This window comes from Rhipicephalus microplus, chromosome X (genome assembly GCF_043290135.1).
Source record: "Rhipicephalus microplus isolate Deutch F79 chromosome X, USDA_Rmic, whole genome shotgun sequence".
Lineage (NCBI taxonomy): Eukaryota > Metazoa > Arthropoda > Arachnida > Ixodida > Ixodidae > Rhipicephalus > Rhipicephalus microplus.
Window position 1 is genome coordinate 7585206 of NC_134710.1, and position 15453 is coordinate 7600658.

The following is a 15453-nucleotide window of genomic DNA, read 5'->3' on the forward strand; positions in this document are numbered from 1 at the left end:
TCAGCCTTTCTCGATTTTCACACTAGCTCAAAGTCATCTCCATATAAAATATTAGTATGGCAAAATAGGTGAGGTTCTAAAGTATATGTAGTATCTTTTCCGATGGATGCCAAAATACATCTTGCAAATAATACATTACGCAGCTTCAAGCCATCCCCTTGTGTATATTGCAGTCAAGTCGTTACAACAAAATTAAAAGCTAACACATAGTTGCAATCTGCTCACAGAAGGGCCAAAAGGCATTACTGCTTAATTTCTTGCTATACAAACAATCATCATCATCAGGGTTTGATTTGAACATCTTTCGCAACATCTTGATTATTTTTTCTATTGACCATGGACTTTACTGACAGAGAAAACTCATCCTGTGGTCTTGGTTCCTTTCGAGCCCAACAATGTTGTCAGCTATCTCATTTACACTAGCCTGCATAAAAGAAGACAAACGAAACCTCAGTGAGACGATACTTCAAAGTGATTCATTCATGTAAGATTACTAAGTGTAAGAGGGACATGAGAGATTTTGTAGACAAAGCAACAAGCGATATAACAAACTCCGTTAGCTGTCTCCTAGAAGCCCACAAGAGCGGCAGCGGCCGAATTATTTTTTGCTGGTATTAAAGCCCCAGTACCACGGTCACTGAAAAAAAAGAAGGCATGGCCTGTTGTATCGCGTCGCCATTGAAAGAGGGGTGACCAAAGATTATTCCATATCCAGGAGAGAGTTTTCGCCTCCACACTCCAGACTCAAGAGGGCTTAGGTGGTCTTGCTACTGTTATCGCAGACCAGTGTTGTAGATTGGGCACCTTTATTCCATTCGGATGCAATTCCGGGGAATTGCAACTTGCCATAATTCCATTCATTTCCATTCCTTCAAATGGGAAAGACAGCCTATTTGCATTCCGGGAATGGCCAGGCAGGTAAATTCCATTCCTACCATTCCAAAAAACGCATATCTTGATAGCTTTATTGAGCTAATAATATTTGTAACAACATAAAGCTGAGGCCATCAGATGCAAAAGAAAAGCAAAACTATGCTAAACACGTTACCATGGTCGAGGGATAGTAGCTTGAAGTCTTATCTTGTGCAGTTCAACCACACTACTAGTTCCGATTGGGGCAGTTTTCCGGCTACATGTGGCTTTTGTGTGGTCAACACAATCCTGAATAAAGTTCGTGAACAGTTGGCAACGGATGCATTTACTTGTTTTGAGCGTATTTTACTACAATCACGGCATGTCTTTGTTATAGCCAGCAGCTAATAAATGTTGAAACTTTTGCCGTTACTAACCAGGAATGATTTCTTGGTATTTTAACTAGGTAACTATTAAGCCACATGCGTTGCAAGATCTCTCGCAAACACAACCGTGTAGGTTACAGTAATCGTAACATTCTTAAGAAAAAAATAAATAAACCCTAATTTTGTCAATTACTTTGGAATGAAAATGCCGTGCTAAGTGATGACGTACACATATAGAAGCGCAGATGATGTGTGGAAAACGTCCATTATTTTTCTCAATGCTATGGCGTCTAAACAGTAAGCAGTGTGCTATTTCAAAGTAAGAGAATACATAGCCATCAAACCGATGCTGCAGTAAGCGATACCGGCTAAGTCTTAATAGTTTATGTGAGCGTTGGTGTGTATGCCCTCGTGTGTGATGCGTTCATGCCTCTATGTATCTTGCTGTGATGCGTACTTGTCATGGTAGTTGCGTGTAGTAATTAGTGGCCACTAAAATTCTGTGTGGACAATTACGCTTCGCTTATTATCATATATATCTTCTGTAATAAATTATTTTGATACCACTATGTATATGCCCACATAAATGCCCGTGAACTGAAAATTTGGTAATGTATTAACTATTCGAGTCAGCACTATTCACGAACCACTTTGAAAGCTAGCAAGTTTTACTAATCAGCATTTTACTAGCTTCACTTACTAGGAAGTCAGTGCTTTATGTACAAGTAAATTGTTAGTATTTAGTTAGAGCGGAGGGGGAATAAGCAGGTCTTTTTTTTTCTAAGAGTGCTTATTTAAACTAACGTTTTAATATCGTTTGAACTTACATGCGTTAAGGCTAAAATGAAGACAGTGAATCGTCGCGTAGGGATTCGGGAAAGCGCCACCTTGGTTACGTTGTATCGCCTTCTTTGGCTGGCTACCCGAACACCCTGAATGCCAACGTGAATGCCTTCAAAAGTCTATTCTACCTCCCTCTGCACAGTTTATGTTGCACAGCAGTTCATTGCAAAGTTCACACAGTACACAGTTCATCATCTACTAATGTGTCATGTGCGGACCTACATGCCTTCACGATAGATTTTCAGACAATCGTACACATGTGTGTAGGCAGGGGGGACAGTATTGCAAAAAAAGGTGGGGGCGGCGGTAATATGTGGGCAGACTGCGTGCAAGTTAGCATACGAAACCTTGCAGTAAGCACAAACATTGCACCAGGGTCAATACGCATCACAACTTAGGGAAGCACTTTTTTGAATATGCGTCCGAGTCGCCGACGGCGGCAAAAGCAAAAACAAAGAGAGAGATGGGGAGACAACAGGTGGATGGCGCCATCGAGGGGAAAAAGTCACACGGTGTAATGTGGGTACCACCACCGTATAGTTCCGCAAGATGGCCACCATGGCATAGAGATGTGGTTACATGAAGAATAGAGGAAAACCTCGCAGCAACACAGCCTATATATAAGGACAGAAATATAGTATAGCTGCGTTGTGTTTAAACGCACTATGCTTGCGATTGGCCAAGCCTTTTCAAGTTACCGCTTTATTGTTAAATACGAAGGTATGAGCTAATATAGTTTGAAGATCGAAAAACAACACATCACCTAAATTGTACTGTACTTTCGAAAAAAGACGTAATTCTATTCCCATACCAATCCATGGGAAAGGCGTTTAATTTCATTCCCATTCCATTCATCCAAGCTTTGTCGCCATTCCATTCCCATTCCATTCCGGGGTCGCGAGAATGTGGAATGATTCCGGATTCAATCTGATTCTAGAGTGGCAACTCCGCAGCACTGTTGGAGACACACTTGTATTCGTCATTTGCGTACCTTCAAAGAATCTACCCGCATAAGTATCGTTGCGCTTCCAGAACCAAATGCGGTCAGGAGGTCAATACGCTCTTGAAGTGCAGGTTACGAGGCCCGACCTACAGCAAGCTCAAATACAAAGCTACGCTGAACAACGCAAAGCCTCAAGATCAAATCCTGGCAGTCCGATACGCCCACGACCGGGCCCGCAGGTTCGACCGGTCGGTACCCAAGCAGAATTAGCCGGGTGGGCGTTGGGGACATTCTCTCCTACGTAGGTAATTCTGATATTACTCTCTCTCTCTCTCACTTGGTCCAAGAAGGCGGCGTGTTTCAGACGACATTCTTCGGTTGAAGAAAGTGCAAGTAACACACACCGTAATCTGAGAGCCGAAAGTACTTTAGCTGGTCCACGGCAACCTGATCAGCAGCAAAGTGCATACATGTGGCAATAAGCATTCCAGCACTGTTACTGGTGGCCGGGTAAGATTTAGAATACGCTGTTCTTGTTGTGCGCTCAAGCATATCAAAATATTCTAATTATTCAGACACTGGGAAGTGGTTTACTGAAGGCAATGGTAAAGCATCTGTCGTAAATATCTTGTCACCTAACTACCGGAATGTCCGGCTGCTGACCCGCAGGTCGCGGGATCGAATCCCGGCTGCGACGGCTGCAGTTCCGATGGAGGCGGATATGTTGTAGGCCCGTGTGCTCAGATATGGGCGCACGTTAAAGAACCCCAGGTGGTCGACATTTCCGGAGCTCTCCACTACGGCGTCTCTCATAATCATATGGTGGTTTAGGGACGTTAAACCCCACATATCAATCATCAATCAACTACCGGAACGTCCGTTTGAGAAGCTAGCAACGACTTATGTTGACATAAAGCCCTTCGATAGGATATGTGTTTTACGACAGGCAATTAAACGTTCTGTAAATGTGCTGCATCATTGGTGTGATTGTTGCGATGCAGATTTTCGTGCGTTTGGCCATGGCGGGGCTGACACTTCGGCCTTCGTGAAGCAACTTGCAACATTGCTATATCAAAGGAAAAAAAACAATGCAGGCAGATGCCACGCATTGTGGGAGTCATCGCGATGCGGCCAGCCAGGAGGAAATCATAATACATATGATGCATATTATGATTTACATGTTACTATCTGTCATTTATATTCGTCATACAGTCCCGTCACGCAATACCAAATGAAACTAGTGAACTGAAGGCACGTGCACCATGAGTGTTGCATGTAAATCACGTTCTACATGACATGCAGGTCGTGAATTTCATGTTACCACGTGCCACCTACGTTCATCATAGAGTCACGTCTCACAATACCAATTTTGGTGTGTAGCAAGCAAGCGAAACGACCTCAAGCTCACCATGAACGGGGCAAGTAAGTCATGCTGCACATGACAAATTCTCATTTTTATATTAGCACTAGTCATTTATGTCTGTCAAACAGTGACCTCATGCAATACCAAACTTCCTGTATATAAAGCTAGCGAAACGGCCATCAGCGTGCCATGAGCGTGGTATGAGAATCAAGTACAGGACATGTATTTCATTGATTTCAGTTTACGATCTGTCTCATATGTTTGTCATACAGCCGTGTCACGCCACACCCAAATTTAGTGTATATCAAGCTAGCTAACTGGCCGCGAGTGCGCAATCAGCATGACTTGCAAGTAGTTTTTCACATGACATGTCATAATTTTCAGATACGGCTTGTCGTTTATGTTCATCCTACAGTTGCGTCAATTTTGGAGCATACCAAGTTGGTGAAATGACCACAAGCGTGCGATAAGTGCAGCGAAGAAATCATGTTACACATGACATGCCATGATTTTCATTTACCACTTGCCATTTATGTTCGTCATACAGTGATCTCAAGCAATACCAACTTTGGTGTATATCAAGTTAGCCAAACGGCTGCAGGCTTGTCATGAGCGTGGTGTGCTAGTCATGTTGTACATAATATGCCATGATTTCCATATTACTGCTTGTCATTAATGTTCATTACTTGATAACGTCCCGGAAAACGATAACTAAAACCACGGAACTTGGTATATGCCAAACTAGCGAAATGGGCATGAGCATGCCAAGATCATTGCATGTAAATGATGTTTTACATTACATGCACGTCACAATTTTCTCGTTACGCAGGTCATTTGTGTTGCTCATGCGGAAATGTCTCGTCAAACCAGATTATAAATGTATCAGAATATATAACAGCGATCATAACAAGTTAGTAGGATTTTCATATCACCAGCCATTCATGTTCGTTCTACACTCATGTTATGCCATACATATTTTGGCAGCAATTCCATTCAACAAAAGTGTCTGAAGAATGCCGGCTTAGGCGGCTAGATAGATAGATAGATAGATAGATAGATAGATAGATAGATAGATAGATAGATAGATAGATAGATAGATAGATAGATAGATAGATAGATAGACAGATAGATAGATAGCTATATAGATAGATAGATAGATAGATAGATAGATAGATAGATAGATAGATAGATAGATATATAGATAGATAGATAGATAGATAGATAGATAGATAGATAGATAGATAGATAGATAGATAGATAGATAGATAGATAGATACGCGAAGTGGATGAAGTTCACTAAGAATGTTTCACATTTAAATATAAATACTGAGAACTAACCATTAAACGGGCTACAAAGCTATCCAAAATTGTGTCAGCGTCTTTAGGAACCAAATACGTTCGTGCCGACAGACAATATACGCAGCAGCAAATACTGTCACTGCTGAAGTGTCACACTTCAGCAGACAGTTGCAGGGTTGCCTTTTCTTTTCATTTCCAACCTTAAGAACCATTTCGCCCACAAAATACTGCCTTGAATGTTTTGCAGTTCACGCAGTGTCGATAATCATTAGCTTCTAAATTCCGACTTGTACCTGTGCTTCCTTCTACAGCTGTTTGTCGCGGTATGTTTTCATAGAAAGGTCGGGCAGTCCAAGTCTTGGTCACACTCGTACGATTGTTTCATCACTGCACAGTGCAGGCTGTTTTGTAGTGATAATAGTTGCTTCACATAGGTACACGAAACAACAAAATAAAAAATAGTACGCGCAGACACGCTACTACATGGATTTGAAGACGCGCATAAAGACACGGAATCTGGGGAAGCTGGATGCCTTGTAAGCTGTAAGACAGAACCGAAATTGCTTCACTCACTGGTTATGCGTAATCATCACATGAGTAGATGTCGTAAAAGGTGCGGGCCCGCCAACATTTAAGCCCAAAACCTTCACCACTTTACGGCAAACACAACGCCGTCTGAACAAGCTTGTTATACACAACTTGTGTTTGCGCTTACATTATTCACGAAGGACCCGTGAGTAGCGCACGTAGTCTGAGCACTGCTTTGGGCAGGTAACAAATTAGTTACACAAGAATGTAAAAAGAAGCGCCTGTGGCAATGCAAGTCGACGGAATGCTGCAGATCTACATCATACAGAGCCCGTGGGGATGAAGTCTTGACCAACACTTCCTCTACTTTTTTTTTGCAGCCCCGCCGCGGTGGTCTAGTGGCTAAGGTACTCGGCTGCTGACCCGCAGGGTGCGGGTTCGAATCCCGGCTGCGGCGGCTGCATTTCTGATGGAGGCGGAAATGTTGTAGGCCCGTGTACTCAGATTTGGGTGCACGTTAAAGAACCCCAGGTGGTCAAAATTTCCGGAGCCCTCCACTACGGCGTCTCTCATAATCATATGTGGTTTTGCGACGATAAACCCCACATATCAATCATTACTTTTTTTGCAATGAAGTTGCAGGCAATCACTCTTCGAAAAGAGCCGTTGGTCCGCTTTAGTTCTGGGAGGGGTCGTGATGCGCCACCACAAATGGGGAAGAGCTACTTGCGTCACACGTGCGTCCGAGCACTTTTCCCAGATATGCGATACACGTGCTTTTCCTTTCCGATATCACACGTCTGTCAGAATTTTTCCTTCGTGTTCCTTAATTGTGGCTCAAAGCACGTCGCCACCACCTCCCAGCGCATGCGGGACAACACTGAAGGCAGCGCATGCAGCAGCATCCCATTGAAGCGTCCCCATTGGCTGACAGCACAGCGCCACGAATTAAAACGCGCTTTCTCGAAATACTATTGCGTCTCTTACACAGTCAGGGTAGTGAACACTAGCTTGCTGGATTCTGAACTGAACGGTTGTGTTGCCCGCGAGCTGCGACGCCAGCGTAGCTCTCGCCGATCGCCTGCCATCTGCGATTTCCTGACACCGTGTTGCCCTCGCTGAGTGGTGGTTCATTCTCCGACTCCTTCGACCATGTCCCAATCAAAATTTTTTATTTTTTTCAATTTGTCCACTGTATCCATTTTAATCCCCCTTCATCCTATTCCCTTGGTAGCTACTGCTGAGATGTCGCACTTAGCTGCACACAGTAGCGGGGCTCACTTTTCTTGTTCTTCTATTTCAAGACCACTTAGACCACTTACCCCCCCCCCCCCCACAAGGGATTCAAGACACCACACCAAGGATCTGTCCCAATTGAAGAAAACATTACTTCATTTTTATCGTCAGGGCACCTCATGTGTAGTCTCACCTTTGACCGCAAAGCACACGCGAAGTGTAGGTGATGGGCGACAGTACGAAAGGGCTAGAAGAGAGGGTGGTGAACGACAGAATTGGGCGTATCTAGTTGGCATTGAAAAATAGAGGAGGCGCTGTTTTGACAAACGAGGTCTGAAGTGCTCGTTTCTATGTTTATTTCGGTCATCCGAAGAAAGTCGCGAAGCGCAACGTATACCCGATCTTGCGGATAAACAACACATTAGATCGACTATGTAATGCAGTGAAATGCGTGCTTTTATCGCGGAGACGTATAAGGCGTTGAATCGGGAAGAGAAGTGTCGGTTGTTCGAATCAGCAGTGGTGGGCTTCACAGAATTTTTCTTGGACTTATTTTTTGCAGGTCTTATACGTTTACTCATACCCATACACATACGGAATTAATCAACAACACCATCAGTGGTAACTTCTGGGCTGTCCATATAACAGTTAGCGCTATAAGTCACGAGAGAAGACAAGGACTGTTGGCAGGTGGCACTGAGATTTCCACTCCTTCATTTTTACACAAGTGTGAGACACATAATCTGCACTTCAGCAAACGGGAAAGGATCCCTATAAATATAGCTAAATAAATAGGCTCACCAAGCTAATTTTACGCCAAAGCTGCAGTGTACTGCCACAGAAATGCACACATGAAAAACAACATGGCATTTTTCATCCGTTAGGGCCACAGACGAAGTACTGGCGACGAAAATTATGCGCTGGCCGTAACACAGTGCTCCGTTATTTGCAGAAAACCAATTTAGCTTGTTCTGTGAATTCACCACAAGAGAAGACTGCTTTTCTAGGCACGATCTTCCCTGCCCCAGGGACTTTTAGTATTGAAGCGTGCACGTGTTGGTTAGACATCGAAAGGAATACAGCGCAGAAGTAGACTGGGACAAGTGAGGATGACGCACAGAGTGCATTAAAGCGTAAGGTGCTTCGTCATGCCAGAAGCATCATATTTGATTTCTTGCTGTCGGACGAGGGCTGAGAAAGCGAAGACAGTCCATGTGGGGTCACTTCATCACAAAATATACGGTGACGTTTATACTTGAAGAAAATAATCCGCCATATTGTGGGTCATACCTATGGGGGATTCAACGTAGCTTTCGAGAAGCCTATCGAATCGATAACATCTGCCCATGAATATAATTCGGAAATAATATTTTGTCCTACGGTGACGTCTCAAAATATAGTGACCGCATGGGGTGCCGCGGGAAAAAAGTGCTTCAGACCACTTCAGTATCCCTCGAAGAAAGCGTCGCAATAAGCAGGAGAAAATAATGTGAATACCAAAGTCTCAAAGCTTATTCATTGGGTTGCCGCTAGCGGAACTCGCGTTTGTGACCTCTTTTCTATGCGGATTGATGTCTCAAAGTGATTTAGGACACAACTGGACCTGTACCTCGGAGATCAGCCTCATTTAGACCACGTCTTTATTGTCTACTGAGATGGCACAGAACGCCGTTACGTTGGTCTAGTGGCTAAGGTACTCGGCTGCTGAACCGCAGGTCACGGGTTCGTATCTCGGCTTCGGCGGCTGCATTCTCGATGGAGGCGGAAATGTTGTAGGCCCGCGTGCTCAGATTTCGGTGCACGTTAAGGAACCCCAGGTAGTCGAAATTTCCGGAGCCCTCCACTACGGCGTCTCTCATAATCATAATGGTGGTTTTGGGACGTTAAACCCCAGATATCAATTAATCAATGAGATGGCACAGGGCCTTCAGGGCCTCTGACATATAGCTTTTATGTCAATGGCCACCCCACGGCTGGAATCGAACCCGTTTTCGCTCACAGCGCCTGAGCACCCCTCAGCCAACCTTGCCCAATTTGAACCATCCTTGCGCAAAATATTTCAATTGAATTAAAACAATTGTAGAAAGTAGTTACTTTCGTAATTATGGAATCAAATTTAAGAGGCGTTGTAAAGTATGCTATAATAAGTTGAATAAGAGGCGTTGTAAAGTATGCTATAATAAGTTGAACAGAAGAAAATTATGACTGAAACCACCACTATATTAAGGGGAGCGTCATGCGCATTAACACCATTGTGGGCAACCTTACCTTCACATCTTTTATGCTGATTTGTAGCGAACGTATTTCTTGGTCTTTCTTGCTCAAAGCTTCTGCTTTCTGGTCCAGCTCGCTGTGGAGAACGTATATTTTGTGTTCCGCTTCGGATAAGGACTCTTTGACTTGGGCTTGTATCAGTTTGAGACATTTGCACTCATCTCTGCAGGAATTTAGTCGCCGCTCCAAATCTTCTAGTTTTTGTTGCTTGGCTTGAAGCTCTTTCTTGGTGCTCTGCGAGTCGAGAAGAAAAATAAACTACAGGTCAAAACTATTCTTGTATTCGAGCACTGTTCGTCAGATTGAGATAGAAAGAAGCATTTTATTAGATATATAGGGCACACAAAGAAGAAATTTTTGACAGTTTTACCTATTTGATCAAGAAAACTTTACTCCTGTCTCCAAATCCCCCTCTAAACTAGAAAAAACACTGCATTCACGGTCATGGGAGCAGGACTGGTGGTGGTGAATATGGTTCGAAGAAGAAGGCGTCTAATTTCTTTAGCCCCGTAGGAAGCACAGCGCAGCGCCTGCGGGTCGGGAAACAGTTGATAAGAAAAAAGTTGGAGGTGTTTTTTTTCTCCCCTCAGGACTGAAACTGGAAAAAAATGCAGTAGCGTGGCACTACTCTTTCCCATGATGAACACAGGAAATACGGCAATTTTCTTTAGAAAGTTTCTCTTTTTCAGCCATACCACTAACGTACCATGCGTTACTGCAACATTATCGGCTCGAACGCAGGTTATACCCCCCGCCATATCCAAAACTCACAAGAGACGAAGGGACTGACTATAGGCGTCTTCAAAGCAACACGTTCACACATGGCGTACTATTGCACCATACGAGGCCAAGGTTGCACAGGTACATCTGCCCTCACTGCAAAGTGGCAGACACTCTGGCGCACCTCCTACTGCAGTGCAAAGTAAGCGTCCCAAGACTACGAGCAGCAGCCCCAGATGCGGACCTCCTCAGTGAAGCGTGGGAGGCTGCGATCTCCCAGCCGGACCTGGTCGAGCAGCGTCAACTCGTCGCTCGAGCTCGGCGGGCTGTCCAAGCCAGAGGGTTCCTGGAGTAAGGGACCCTCCCACCTTCACTCACAAGCTTCTTTCAATAAATGTTTTCTCTCTCTGTCTTTTTCACTACAAAGTCCCCTCTGTCCTACAACGTTCAAGGCACTGCGCCGTGTCGCCTGTAGGCAGACAGAAATTAGGTGCCTTCTTCCTTTTCCTCATGAACCACTAACAACAACAACAACGTTCGACCGTGCTGCAAAATGTTTTTTTCTTATCTCGCTTTCCATGAAAACGCCCAGTGCTCCGTAACCCGTCCTGCCAAGCGACAGTTTTACCTGTTTGCATTCTTTTTGCATTTGTTGTCACTTGTGACGACGTTTCACGAAAATATCGTAATGCGACTTTACTATCGAAATAGTTTTTTTTTTCACCGAAATGAGTGCGTGTATGCGTTTTGAGTATCACCAAACACAGCGCCCTAGCTCAATTCACTGAATTTATCAAAAACTAACACTGATTTCAGTTATTTGTGTTTTTATATTTCAACTTATATGATACATCAATTTTACGCAATGTTAAACTTTTACCTGGTTTTTGATATTATGGAAAGCGGACAAATATGATGGTTTATGTTTACTGACAAGAAGAAAATGATTTTTCAACCAGTAAGGTTAAATTATAGCAGTTTATAACGTCTCATAAATAAAATGTCGACTATGTTATTTTTCATTATTGCATGTTAAAGTAGCTCTCCAAATATTACACTGGTGTGAATAACATTACCGAAGTGATGTTAAGAAAAAAAAACATGGTCGAAAGAACGTGTTATCGCATTTCCGCTGACATTTGTACTTATATCTAGTAAAATTAGCCTATTCTTGATAACCTATTAGGTCTCGAACCAACATTACCCAATCCTAAAACTACCTGACAAGAATAGCAAGGGTTTTTCAAGAAGAGTTCACTCACAGTTTCTTCGGCGCATTGGTGACCGCCAGGTCACTCAACACTCGCGAGATCACAATGTGTCGTTCACTTTCTTGAACCCTCCCATGATTGCCGCTTGCGCAACTCTTTTCTGTCTATCACAACCTTCGTTGCTGCTTGTCGTCGCTTGTGATATCTAGAAGGTGCAAAGAACAATTTCCTTTTCTCTAACGCGGACGAACGCTTTGCATAATCTTCACTGCACTGGCTTGGTCTGCGCCATGTATGTTCGTTTGCGGAGAACGGCCTCCCGGTGGCAAGGCTGCCTACGTCACTTATCGAACAGCCAATCAATGTCGCTGAGGGATGAGCCGGAGGATTTGCGGAGCATCCACCGGTGCAAAAGTGATGCACCGGAAGATTTCCGGAGCAACCATGGAAGCGTAATCTAGGGATTGGCCCCGTTTTCCTCCGGTTTTCTTCGTCCAGCACCCACCAGAAAAAAAAAACGGTTGAAAACGAATGTATTTAGTGCGATACAATACGGTTCGAGTGAGGCTACCGGAGCAGAGTGAGCGCATCATTTCCCTATTCCTCCCAGGTGGATATATTTTTGTTTACGGTGTACCATTGCATACCGTAAACTGCACTGCTGTGTGCCAATAGCGGCGCAGAAGAGTGGATAAGATTCACTCCTCGCATCCCGACGTAGTTGCCTGGCACTTCGGGGTGGAGCATAGGAAGAATGAACAGAAGAAGGGAAAACATACTGCGGGGACACCGGAGTAAAGGGGTGAACGTCTAGCAAAGCAGCGTCGCCAGGAGCCTGACTCGTTGACTATGCGGTGAAACTTCACGAAAGCACCAGCGCGACAAGGATCTTCGACACGGACTACGTAAACAATACTATTGTACATGAATGTGACATATGTGGTACCCGAGATACTTGACGCCTGAAGTTAGTGCCATGCATCATGAAACACTGCGCGGCCCCCCTTAGCTGACGGTATATCCTGGCATAAACGAGCCAACCCACTGCTACATTTTTATCTTTTTTATTATTATTATTCAGAATACACCTAAGGGCCCTCTCACAGGAGGGTATTACATAGGGGGGGCTATAACACATACAGGTACATGAAATGATTAATAGAACCAGAAAACACGCAAACTAAACACCATACAGCTACTAAATACATTAGAATAAATATAAGGTCAATATTCTTACCGCATAATCTTAAACAATCACAAGAAATAATATGAGTCAAACAATAATAAAACTAAAAAAAATATTTTAAAATTGAACTACACAAAGGAGGAAATAGTCACAAGAGTACAATAAAACGCAATCTAGCTTACTACAAACACACGCGCCATTAAGCGTAAAGGAATGGCAACAACACCAAAAACACGTGTGAATAACTGAATTAGGCAAACCCAGCAATAAATAACACGAACCATGAACAAACGCAGTTTCTACAAAAAACACGGTTTGCAGAAAAAAGAAAAAAGAGGGGGGAATACCGCAAAGGTTCACACGCTTGCACTCATGTTTAGTAGGTTCTGAAATTCAGTGATATCGGTGACGGTTGCAATGTTTGAAGGTAAGTCATTCCACTCGGTTATTGTGCGCGGTATGAAGAATCTAGCATAATGAAAAGTGCGACAAGGGAAGCGTTCGATTTTAAAGGGATGATCGCGGCGCGGAAAGATGGCAGGGGGTGGCCTAAAAAAGTCCTCGTGAAGTGATGTGTGATGGTAGAGCTTATGAAGTAGTGATAAGCGAGCAATTTTACGGCGACGTGATAAGAGTTCCAGTTCGGCACGAAGTTTCAATGAAGTGACGCTGGTGTGACGTGCATAATCAGAAAAAATAAAACGTACAGTACGGTTCTGCAGGGCTTCGATGTTTTCAATAATGTAGTCTTGATCGGGATCCCAAATGGCTGAGGCATATTCTATTTTAGGACGGATTAGGGTGATATAAGCCAGTTTACGCATGTGCGAGGGGGTGTGTTTCAAATTACGTTTAAGGAACCCGAGTGAGCGATTTGCTGAAGCAAGGGTGACGTTAATGTGGTGATGCCATGACAGGTCAGACTGAATGTTAACCCCAAGGTACTTATAAGAAGTCGTAAGCTCCACTGAAGTATTATTTAGTAAGTAAGACGTTGGAATACGGGACGCTTTTTTAGTAAAACACATTAGCTTAGTCTTTGAAGGATTTAGTGTCATTTGCCATGCTGTGCACCACGAAGTTAGAGACAAGATCAGATTGTAGAGATTGTCGATCAGTTTCAGATGAAATGGTACGGTAAATGACACAATCGTCAGCGAAAAGCCTAACTTTAGAATTGACTGAGGAGGGTAAGTCGTTAATATAAATAAGGAAAAGCAAGGGACCAATCACACTTCCTTGGGGAACTCCAGATGAGACTTCAACAAAAGGAGAGCTAAAGTTATTGACAGACGTGAATTGTTTTCTACTGGAAAGAAAGGCTTGTAGCCAGGCGAGAACAAGTGGGTGAATATTAAGCTGCCTAAGTTTTAGTAAGAGCCGATGGTGAGGGACACGATCAAATGCTTTTGAAAAATCAAGGAATATAGCGTCAGTTTGAATGCCGGCGTCCAATGATGAGTGCAAGTCATGGGTAAATCCCGCGAGTTGAGTTTCGCATGAATAGCCCTTGCGAAAACCATGCTGGTATTTAAAGATGATATTGTGTTCCTCTAAATAGGAGATTACCTGGGAGTGTATAATGCGTTCCAAAAGTTTACATATGGTACTAGTTAAAGATATGGGTCTGTAATTAAGCGGGGATGAGCGATCACCAGATTTAAATATCGGCACTACTTTTGCTATTCGCCAGTCGTGAGGAATGGTGCCTGATGATAACGATAGAGAAAAGATTGCTGCCAAAAAGTTTATTTTTATTGATTGATTGATATGTGGGGTTTAACGTCCCAAAACCACTATATGATTATGAGAGACGCCGTAGTGGAGGGCTCCGGAAATTTAGACCACCTGGGGTTCTTTAACGTGCACTCAAATCTGAGCACATGGGCCTACAACATTTCCGCCTCCATCGGAAATGCAGCCGCCGCAGCCGGGATTCGAACCCGCGCCCTGCGGGTCAGCAGCCGAGTACCTTAGCCACTAGACCACCGCGGCGGGGTAAAAAGTTTATTTTTTTATATAAACTTTTTGGCAGCAATATAGTTTATATAGTTTATTTTTATCGCGCGTTATTGGTTACGGACACAGGCGACGGAAAACAACCATGGTGCCATAATCGGCCCTTCTTGTCATCTTATAACAGATTTCGCTGTAAAACAGGCCACACTAAAGGCAACTTTGCTTCGTTGTGTGAGAGCAGAAAATCAAACCATTGGTGCCGCTTATATGTACCATGTGCCAGTTTTAGGAATATGTGCATTCACAAGGATTGTCGTGAGACCAGATGGCTTGCATGGATGTTTCGCTGTTCCTCATGCGTTCACCGTTATTTACCACACTACAAACCACAGACTGGAGGAGCCACTCACCTGCCTGCGTTTTCGTGATGCCCATACATACACCCCTATATTCGATTCAGCGTCTTTCACAGCATGAGCTCTCGACCGTGCGAGATTTCAAAAAAGATAAAGTACGCAAACAAAACTCTTGAAGCTGTTTTATCACTCAGAAGGGTTCAGCTATGCTTTCCGTATACGCGTACGGCAAGCCGGCAAGACCCAGACGCAAGGGCCACCACATGGCGCGGCATCTGTCGCAGAAAACACGAAACC

The 15453-nt window shown here is 43.8% G+C and overlaps 1 protein-coding gene across 10 annotated transcripts in view; it reads right to left on the bottom strand.

The window, feature by feature from the left end:
* LOC142777415 (uncharacterized) overlaps nucleotides 1-15453 on the bottom strand; it is a 498660-nt gene that overhangs the window by 326511 nt on the left and 156696 nt on the right. For all 10 annotated transcript variants that reach the window (XM_075881769.1, XM_075881776.1, XM_075881775.1 and 7 more), the window contains one exon: nucleotides 9719-9958. In XM_075881769.1, coding sequence (XP_075737884.1) covers nucleotides 9719-9958 — 240 coding nt within the window. The remainder of the gene's footprint in view (nucleotides 1-9718; nucleotides 9959-15453) is intronic.